Source organism: Anoplopoma fimbria, chromosome 14 (genome assembly GCF_027596085.1).
Source record: "Anoplopoma fimbria isolate UVic2021 breed Golden Eagle Sablefish chromosome 14, Afim_UVic_2022, whole genome shotgun sequence".
Classification (NCBI taxonomy): domain Eukaryota; kingdom Metazoa; phylum Chordata; class Actinopteri; order Perciformes; family Anoplopomatidae; genus Anoplopoma; species Anoplopoma fimbria.
The window spans coordinates 2518183-2529528 of NC_072462.1; the positions used below are offsets into that span (position 1 = coordinate 2518183).

The 11346-nt window shown below is 34.8% G+C and overlaps 1 protein-coding gene across 1 annotated transcript; it reads right to left on the bottom strand.

The window, feature by feature from the left end:
* Positions 1-187: 187 nt before the first annotated feature.
* Positions 188-8887, bottom strand: kmt5aa (lysine methyltransferase 5Aa). Its single transcript, XM_054613192.1, has 7 exons — positions 8688-8887; positions 6989-7133; positions 6538-6844; positions 6330-6417; positions 5307-5366; positions 4620-4810; positions 188-3663 (listed from the first exon to the last, which is right to left on the bottom strand). The coding sequence occupies exons 1-7, from the start codon at positions 8694-8696 to the stop codon at positions 3453-3455; spliced, it is 1011 nt and encodes a 336-aa protein (XP_054469167.1). The 5' UTR covers positions 8697-8887; the 3' UTR covers positions 188-3452.
* Between the last annotated feature and the right edge of the window lie 2459 nt (positions 8888-11346).

Consider the following 11346-nt stretch of genomic DNA (forward strand, 5'->3'; position numbering starts at 1 on the left):
ATATAAATACATATGTGTATATATGTATTTACATATATATACACACATCCATATTCCCTCTTTCTCTCTCTACTTTAATATTTAAGCTGTTTTATTCCGCTAACTATACAAATGATAAAATGATTGATGTGATTTATTGTTTTGAATTGAGAAAAAACAATCGACTTTGTGCTCATTCACCTTGTATACATCTTTATTTTAACACAAGAACAAATCAGATGCGGGACTCCGGTTACTTGCATATTACATCTTTATTCATCGATGCCTTAAACCCCAGCATTAAGATTTATTCAACGCTACAACAGCAAAGATCTATCATGTCCTAAAAATGGCCAACAGGTCAGTTTTGCCTCTTCTGGTATTATTCCATTAGTTCTACAGTTTAAAATAAATAATGGAATAATCCAAAATGTTTAAGAATGGAAACATTTCACACATGTGACACAATGCTACAGTTAGAGAGGCGGCAGGTGAAATGAGGAGGAGGAAAGTCAAAATGTGAATGTGTTTCCTGAAATGTGTTTTATCCATAAACACATATGCGACGGGGCCTTTTTGTATTAACACTGATATTTTTATGATATTTGAAAACCGTTAAAACAGGGAATCAAAATAATCCAAAAATTCAATAATATACATATTTTGAAAACTTTTAAGAAGTCCATTTCATGATTTTTGAACACTTTTGTATGCAAACTCTGAACATAAACACCTACAGAGATGATGAATAATATTTGATAAAGCTTATTTTGCATTAGATTAAAGTAAAAATACACCTTTTTCTCTTCCTTGCTGAGAGTTAGATGAGAAGATCGATACCACTCATGTCTGTCGGAGGAATCTCAAGATACAGCTACAGGAGGTAATTAGCTTAGCTTAGCATAAATGCTGGAAACCAGGGGAAACAGCTAGCATTGGGTTTTGACTCAGCAAATAATTCCCAACTATCCCTTTAAGTCTGAACCTTAAAATAATGATACTAAACTAAAAATAATAATCAAAAAATCGTTGATAATTTTAGATAATACCAGCACTAATACAAACCGAGCTTATAAGAGGAGAAAGTGCTGTACAATTAAATAAATATAATTGTGTTATAATGCTAGACTGTCATAAAATGCCAAATTATTGTACCGAACCACTGAATATTATATATATATATTGATATTTATATATTTTAAATTGTATCATTGCCTTTCCTGTTACTGTAATAAGAATAATAGGGTGATGTTCCAGATATTTAGTACTGTTAATAAATACCATGAATAAACAAAACAAACAGTGAATAATTGTGCGTGTTTACCAAAGTCTGATATCTAGAGACACTTTGTTGGGTTTCTTTTGGCTTCATGGGATTTGTTGACAGTAACAAACAATATAGAACATAACCAGACTTTTGCTTTAAAACAGATTCATTATTTTGATTTAAACATTTGAATTTGCAGTTATTAATTGTACCTAACATTCAAGCTAAAATACTGTAAATTTAATTCTGTATTTCATATTAGATTTATGGGATGCCCCTGTGATTTAATTCATGAAAATTAAAAGGTATTGTAAAGAGCAGAATTGGAAATTTCCTTTAAAAATATTTCATATATACGCATCACCAATTAGCTAAATTATTAGTCTCGCAATGTTTTTCTAGATATAAATCAAACAGAAATCAAGATAAATAAGATAAATGTGAGAACTTCTGGCTACAATTCATTGAAAACACATTTGAAAGAAAAAAAACTAAAATATTAAATTAAAAAAAATGACCTGTTGGCAGTTCAGCTGTTAAAATACTTTTCACATGAAACAATATGAACAATATTTTGTGAATGGGGGGGGAGAAGAACAGATGTGTAAAAAAAACCTGCAAAGATTTACACAGTAGGAGTGTAACAGTTCACCAAAGACACGGTTCACCTGAACAAAACAACACGAGAGAGATTCCCAGAAGACCATTTGACCTTTTAGTTTGTTAAAGGAAGAGTTTGACATTTAAGGAAACACAATTATTCACTTTCTTGGCAAGAGATAGATGAGAATATTGATACCACTCTCATGTCTGTATGTTAGATGTGAAGCTTAGCTTAGCATAAAGACTGGAAACAGGGGGAAACAGCTAGCCTGTCCAAAGATAACACAATCTGCTATTTAAGTGAGACTGGGCTGTTTTTAAACACGACTAAGCTACTTTTTTATTTTCCCCTGATAAAAATAGCTATGCTACAAGCTTTTTACGTTTAATGTTTAATGATCTGAATTTGGTTTATTTTTTCCTCTTTTATTCATAAATCAGACACAGAACATGACTGGAAAGCTCTGACAGGCTTATTTCCTTCCAAGTATAAGTATGTTACACTAAAATTAAGTTAAAGTGTTGAATGTCAAAAAAATGTAAATGAAAAATTGGCAATTTTGACAAATTCACGGCTCTGATTAGCTTTGATATTTAAAATCGTGTCCCAAAAAAAAGTCAAACTATTCCTTTAAACCACCCGATGATTTGCAACCCCAAACCATGAATAAATAGATTCACATCGTGCAGTAATAAAGACAGCGTCGTGAGTTTTAAGTGAAACTAAAATAGTGATGATTTGACAGCTGAGAACGTCGACTAGATAATCATGTGAGCCAGTCGAAGTACGGAGAAACTTTAATTATTTTAATTCTATTTATATTAGTAGATATTTGCCTAATAAACTTTCATACACATTTGTATTTTAACAGTAATAACAGAATATACTGTAAGTACCTGAACACTTTACTACATGATAATGGTCTTAAATATTAAAAAATACAATATAGGGTTAAAAGAAAAAGCATGAAAAAGGAAATATTAATATGAATCATTCCTTAGTCTGTATGTTTAACAAGAATACTTGTTTTCTTGTATTTATGACCCAAAAAATGCCAACTGAACCATGAGTTTGGTAAACTATTACACTTCCAATAAACAACGGTAGATTGTGTTGAGTTTCGATGGTTTGAAATCAAATTCCATTGAACAGAATATATTAATAATTTGCATCTCATAGTTCTTGCTGATCCAAAAAAAAGAAAAAAGAAAAAGGCTCTGGGGCCTTGTAAGTATTGCTAAGTATCCAACGACTAATTAAGAAAAACGCAGTATAAAAACGCAGAGCATTAACTACCACCTGCATGCCGTAGAAGCATTGGTCTATAGGTAATACAAAATGTACAAAAGAAATGTGCTGCAAAACAACCAGAATGTTTCATATACACATAAATAAAAAGTACAGATGTCGTCTGACAAAGCAGACGGACATTAATGTGATACGTACCCCGTCGACACATAACCCCCCCATCCCACCTCCTCAATACCGGAACAAAAAGGGTACACATTCTGTTTCTAAGGCATTTTGTACACTAGTTAATGAGAAACACAAGTGGTACTTTGAGTCTCCCTTTTTGTTTGTTGTTGTTGTTGTTGTCGAGGATCAGTATTTGAGCCACGGGTGAGCGGCGATGGAGGCCTTACTGCGGTCTCCGTAGTCGTAGAGCAGCTCCTCGCCCTCGTCGATGTCGCGAGAGGCAACGAGGATGAGGTGAGGGACGCCGTTGATGTCGTGGAGTTTGGTTTGGCAGTTTCCGTTTTTGCTGTGATTTATCAGCCGGCCCATTCGACCCGTCTCTCTGGTAGCGTCAACACTGCAGAAACAAAACAACACAATCAGAGTTTATAGGAGAAAATGTTTAACGCACCTCAACAGTTTAAGATAAGAACTTCAATACAGTTCAAAGCTTCTATAAGTTCATTCACAAAACTTGAAATGATCCTGTTACATGAGCCTAAAACTTTAAAAGCTCAATAAGTCATTTTCTCTCAATCAAACCATTATAAAAAGTGTTTTTCTGACTTTGAGAGGCAGCGTGGGATCATGGGAGATTCCTTCAGTGATCAGGGTTCAGGAAAAATATAAATATTTCTCCTGCTGCTAATGTTTGCTCAGCTCAGGGTGCAACCGATGTGGAAGTGTCTTAAAGCTGCATTCTCTCTAGTGTCCATCAGGGGGCGACTCCTCTGGTTGTATAGAAGTCTATGAGAAAATGACTCTACTTCTCTCTTGATTTATTCCCTCAGTAAACATTGTAAACATGAGTTTATGGTCTCAATCTCTAGTTTCAAGTCTTCTTCAATACAGCATGATGTTCATTTAGTAAATGATGCTCCATTTAGAGTCAAACAGACCATAAAGCAGGGGATGCTTTAGGGCGGGGCTACACCAGATTGACAGGTCGACACCAGAGACGTCTCTCTACGTCACTCCTCCTCAGTCCAAATATGGACACTTCTGCTCAGTGTTTACGGGAAAAAAACATGGCGATGGCCATAATCTGAGATGGCAATGACAGTCGACAAGCCAATGGATGATGTCACGATGTCTACGTCCAATTCTTATAAACAGTCTATGGCTCAGCTCGTTTCTCATCCGGTTAAAAAACACCTAGATCTAAAAAGTGTATCATAAAACGTGGCTTAAAACTAGTTATAAAGTCAGTTTACAACGGCTTCCAGCAGACAACCACAACGCTGACACATGCACAAAATCAGTAATCAATGCTTTTAAATGTTGCGTTAATGGACCGGCATTGATTTATCGTACCAGTATGTTTTGCAGAGGTACTGGAAGTAGTACATGTAGCAGCCCGTGGTCGGGTTCAGAGCGTATTCGGCCTCCCTCTTTTTGGCGTCGGTGATCTGCAGCAGGTCTCCGTGGTACTCCACCACGTACTCGCCCTTCTGGAAACACCGCGTCGCAAACACTCCTCTCCCTTTCCCTTCTATATGCTGCACCTAGAAATAAATAAAAAAAACATTATGAGAGGTTTCCACAGCTATATGTATAATTAACTTTAGCCCATTAATTTAAAGCATTGATATTGATCTTCTTCACATTGATCAAGGGTGCAAACAATAACAACAAAGCTTGCATTGATTTTGTTTTGCAATCATTTTCCAAAACCACCAGCGGCTGGATTTCTCTCCTGCTTCACGTTTGTTTACATATCATTTCCTGTTGTCTAATCCCCCTTTACCCTATCACATAGAGCACATATACTCCTGACCTGGTCACCAATGTGATTAATCATGTGATCACTTGAAAGCTGCACACAAACACTCAGGAGCAAGTTTAATCTCTCTGATTTAATTTGCATGACAGTTTATATGAGAGCAATGTGTGAAATCTGACACTTGGAGGGTGGAGACACGTGTGAATCTGATTAATCACCTTTCAAGTGCTCAATTAGCTGAAGCAAAGAAATGCATTTTTAAGAGCAAACATTTGTACCTCCATTCCTTCTTCTATTCCGTTTGTGATGAGATCATCCGTGTGCTTCTTTTCTTCACACTGGGAACAAAAAGAAAAGATGAGATGACGACAAAGAGAGGATTGGATTTCTCTCTCTGGAACACAAACACATCCAAAACATCCACATGGGAAATAATAGAATTATGTATTTAACACAAGCAGATAAAGAATAACTTATTTTAAAGAAAAAAATGAAGACAACCTGGATTTAAAAAAGGAGCTTTTCTGAAATCAGTTTAAGGAAAAAAGAAAAACTGTTTGATAAATGTTTAATAAACTATATCGGTTGTTTAGTTGGGAAAGTTTTCCCCAAGAAACTAATCTGTATTTACACCAAATCAGGCTCACTGCAAATATATTTACTGTTACATAGTATTTACTTATTCCAAAGGTTAACATCAGGTCCTCACTGTACAGGTTTGGCCTTTTGTCTTGCAAAACTGAAACAAGTTAACTTTACTCCTTACTTTGTTTTAGGCAAAATATCATCAATACTAAGGAGACATATAGAAACCGGTGGTTCTTATCCGGAAGTCATTGTTTTAAAGAAGCGGAATAGTAAATAATTGAGAAATGGTGGAATGGAAGTCCTTATCAAGCTTTTTGTCCCGTGAAAAGTATTAAAATACGCTTTAGTAAAATGTTTAAAGATAAAATGTAGTGGTAATGTTTTTTGTGATATTGATGGAGATGGAGGGAGATTACCTTCCTGATTCATTTGTAATCAGAAGATTGTGTGTTTCTTTATTGATTACTTTAGTAGAATACAAAATGTGAAATCTGTCAGAAACTCAGCTAAATAAAAAATGGGTAAACAGACATTAAGGCTACAAACAACCTGTTTATCCGTGAAACTGGAGAGTCAAGGGAGCAGGGGGTACTCGCTTCATCTGCTGTTATTTAATATATATAGCCTTATATTCATGACAATACAGTTATATCTGGTCCAACTATACCTTCAATAACCATCCCAACAAATATATATATATAACAATATCTTACCTTTAGCTCCGTTTTACTCTTTCTTGAGCTTCGTCTTATTGGATAATAGTCGGTAACTTTTCGGTTTTGGGAGTTTTTCCCGCTTGCACTGAAGTGGAAAAACAGAGAGCAACAACAAACTATTATAAATATATGATTAAATATCACTCAAATCATGTTATCTGATAGGATTCATCCTTTGGAAAACGCATCAATAACCATGACGTACATTCTCAGCGTGGATTTCTTTCCTTTGACCTTGAGGCGGACGCCTCGCCGCTGGAGAGCGATGCTGCTGCTGTTGTTGTTGTTGTTGTGGTTGTTGCTGGCGTGGAGGGGAGCGTGAGACAAGCTGTTACCCAGAGGCAGGGGGAGTTCGGCGGGGGAGCGAAGGCAGGTCTGAGCGCAGTGGAGCTGCGGAGGCGACGGTTGTTCATCTGACCAGCAGGGTGAACACGCGCTGAAGCTGCTCTCCATCGCAGGGAAATCTGTCTTTGAGTCTTTTGGTGTCGCGCTGATGGCGTTTGTTCTTCTGCCTGGAAGGAACGAGGGAAAGAAAAAGTATTTTTATACCTGGCTGCTCACTGTTACATAATCTCCCAAAATACAGAAATAAATAGACGTCCTATTGCTCTCCTGTGTGGTGTTAACACACTAAGCTGGAGATCGATCTGACTTACCCTCTCCCTGCCGCTGAGCATCATTTTGCTGGAAGCACACTGGAGAGCACCTTCCCTCCTGTGTCAGCTTGATTTCATCATGAACTGGTGATATGGACCGGGTGCAGCTTAAGACAGCGACTGAGCGCCTATTGCATACGATTTGCTGTGAATGCAGAGAGAAAATGTATTCAGTCAACAGTTCCTGCGATTGATGTGTTTTTATTGACACTCTGTCCAAAGTTGGTGCAGCTGATTGCTTCAATTCTCCATGAAATAAATCAATCAAAACGAAAGACCGAACATGGCGAACCCACAAGATATAATTAACATAATCAAAACAAAGTGAAGAATGCTGACGAAACAGAGATACAATCAATAATGATAAATAAAGTTAAAAAATGCGATTAACGAAAATACAGCCCGACCCAGAAGAGACTCCAAACCAATCCTCTAAGAGCTGCATGAAGTAGAGTTAACACTAGAAAAGTGATGGACTTCTGCCCCAAAAACAAGAGATAAAACAAACTAAAGATATTCCCATTACTGTCATATAAGAAAAGCAGCAAATCTTCACATTTTAGAAGCTGGAACCAGAGCATTTTTGCCACTTTTTGCTTGAAATATGGCATCAAAATGTTTTTCAATCTATTTAAAAGATGTATCAGCTCTCGATCACACAAACAAACACAAATTCATTCATTTTGAGGAAGAGAAGGCATTAAACATGTTTGTTTACCTAAGGTCACACAAAGTCGTTTTGTACACAGGAAACTCTATTTGTTTATAAAAAACTCCTGAGGGCAGCCTTTAAATATTTGTTTTTAGACAGCAGCCTTTAGTCCGAAAGACTATCCCCACTGAAACAAAGCAGTTATTGATTGAACGCAAACAAAACTTTGGATCATCTTTAAATAATGCAAATAAAAGCAGACACACCCCTGTAGTTCTGTAGTCAGACACAACCCTGCAAAGCCAGATGACTTCAGCAAAATGTCCTTTAAGTATGAAAAGTAGAAGTACTGCTCGTCATAGTGCAGTAAATGTTCTCTGACAGTGTTTTACTATTAAATATGATGTCAGGATTAATGTGTATGTTTCCTGCATCATCTCTGTATCTCTAAAAAAGAACAAACAGCCTGTGTTATATACACACATATATATACTGTCTATTACTGGTGTGGGTGGGGCCCTGAGAAGGGGACCATGCTGGCCACACACACACACACACACACACACACACACACACACACACACACACACAGAGACAGACACACACAGACAGACAGACAGACACACACACAGACAGACACACACCCACACAGACACACACAGACACACACACAGACACAGACAGACAGACACACACACAGACAGACACACACACAGACAGACACACACACACAGACACACGCCCACCCACAGACAGACACACACACACACACCACACAGACAGACAGACACACACACAGACCCACACCCACAGACAGACCCAGACACACACACACACACACACACACACACACACACACACACACACACACACACACACACACACACACACACACACACACCTCTAGGGGTCAAATCCACTCCTATTTATTTATTATTTATTTATAAAAACCCACTTGTGTTGTTTCTTTGTTGCCATGTGACGTCACGCACCATGCTAGCATGCACATGTAGCATGTGGCTAACGTTAGCAGCTGGTTAAACTTACCCCGTTCATATCCGGCTCGTCCTCGTGGCTCTGCTCGCGCTCCTCGGCCTCGTTTTAAAGGATAAAAATATAATAATAATAATATAAATGAAGCAGAGATCAGCCTCGTCCTCCTCCCCCCACGTCCACGGTGAACGTGTTCCCCTTTCTGTTTGTTGTTTCACTGCCAGCAGCTCAACCGATGCAGCCTCCACAGCTCCCCTCCGCCATCTTTGTTTTTTTTTCTTCATGTAGAATGAAGGAGGCGGTGACGCGGCTCTGTCGCCCCCTGCAGGCCGCCGGCGGTACTGCGCGTTACAGCCGTTCACTCTTATTAGACTATAAAATAAAATAAGATTATTAGACTATAAGATAAAATAAGATTATTAGAATATAAAATAACATAAGATTATTAGAATATAAGATAAAATAAGATTATTAGAATATAAAATAAGATAAAATAAGATAAAATAAGATAAGATAAAATAAGATTATTAGACTATAAAATAAGATAAGATAAAATAAAATAAGATTATTAGAATATAAAATAACATAAGATTATTAGAATATAAAATAAAATAAGATTATTAGAATATAAAATAAAATAAGATAAAATAAGATTATTAGAATATAAGATAAGATAAGATAAAATAAGATTATTAGAATATAAAATAAGATAAAATAAGATTATTAGAATATAAAATAAGATAAGATAAAATAAGATAAGATAAAATAAGATTATTAGAATATAAGATAAAATAAGATAAAATAGGATTATTAGAATATAAGATAAAATAAGATACGATTATTAGAATATAAAATAAAATAAGATAAAATAAGATTATTAGAATATAAAATAAGATAAGATAAGATAAGATAAAATAAGATTATTAGAATATAAGATAAGATAAAATAAGATTATTAGAATATAAGATAAGATAAAATAAGATTATTACAATATAAAATAAGATAAGATACGATAAGATAAAATAAGATTATTACAATATAAAATAAGATAAGATAAAATAATCCTTTATTAGTCCCGCAGCGGGGAAATTTACAGGATTACAGCAGCAAAGAGGATAGTGCAAACAAGAGACATAGTAAATAAATAACACAAGATCAAAATAAGTATTATAAATAAGCAAATGAGCAATAAAAACAGTAAAAAAACAGTAAAGAACAGTAGAGATCCACAGTAAAAATATATATATATATACAGACAGAAATTATTATAAGTGTTGTATTGCACAGTGTATTAATGTATTAGTGTCATATTATACATAAAATATATATGTTTTTTATTATGAATTACAGTGGTGGAAAGTACTGAATACATTATTGAAATGCTTGTACTTCACTTACACTTCATGAGAAGGTGTGTCCAAACTCTTGTACTGTATACAGTGCAATGAAAGTAATATCCTAGAATATAGGATGTACATTAGATAATGCTAAAATATGTACAGTAAAGTGCAAAATTGTCATTAAATGTTAGAATAAGCTCTGCATTTACCGTATGTACAGTACCAGTCAAAAGTTGGGACACACCTTCTCATTCAACTACTTTGAAGAATCTAAAATATAAAACATATTCTGGTTTGTTGAGCATTTGTTTGTTTACCACATAATTCCATATGTGTTTCTTCATAGTTAGGATGTCTTCAATATTAATCTACAATGTAGAAAAAAAAATAAAGAAAAATAAAGAAAAAACATTGAATGAGAAGGTGTGTCCAAACTTTTGACTGGTACTGTATATGTTTTTTTATGAATTACAGTGGTGGAAAGTACTGAATACATTATTGAAATACTATAACTATAATTATTCTGTCCATATTTATAAGATTTTTATTTTATTTTTTCTACTATGTACCTTGTTTGCACTATATCTATGCTGCTGTAATCCTGTAAATTTCCCTGCTGCGAGACTAATAAAGGATTATCTTATTTTATCTTATCTTGTACCTCACTTGTGTATTTTCATTTACTTCATCTCAGAGGCAAATATTGTACTTTTCACTCCTTTACTTTAATTATCATATACATTGAATGTGTTGTACCTCTGTTATGCTGTTCATTCTGTACACATGATTACATTACATTAATTACATTACATTACATTACAGTCATGTAGCAGACGCTTTTATCCAAAGCGACTTACAATAAGTGTATTCAACATAGGTATTCAAGAGAACTACTAGTCTTACTAACCTTACTAAACTCTGCACCACGTGATAGTATTTGGATAATAATTTTTGTAAAGCATTTTCTTTTTTTTCAGTCACAAGGGGAATTGTTTTTGCTTTGAGGACTTTAATACTTAAAGTACATTTTTGCTCATAATACTTACATACTTTTAAATTAAGTAATGTTTTTAATGCAGGTATTTTACTAGTAATGGAATATTTTCATAGTGTATTAATTGTACTTTTACCTGAGTAATGTTTTTAATGCAGGTATTTTACTAGTAATGGAATATTTTCATAGTGTAATAATTATACTTTTACCTGAATAATGTTTTTAATGCAGGTATTATAATGGAATATTTTCAGTGTATTTATTGTACTTTTACCTGAATAATGTGTTTAATGCAGGTATTTTACTAGAATCTTTTTTTGCATGAGTAATGTTTTTAATGCAGGTATTTTAATGTTATATTTCCACAGTGTATTTATTG

Coding starts and splice junctions, on each gene's coding strand:
- kmt5aa (XM_054613192.1), bottom strand. Junction 5,367..6,329: donor AGAGTAAAACGGAGCTAAAG/GTAAGATATTGT, acceptor TTTTGTTCCCAG/TGTGAAGAAAAGAAGCACAC. Junction 4,811..5,306: donor GAATAGAAGAAGGAATGGAG/GTACAAATGTTT, acceptor ATTTATTTCTAG/GTGCAGCATATAGAAGGGAA.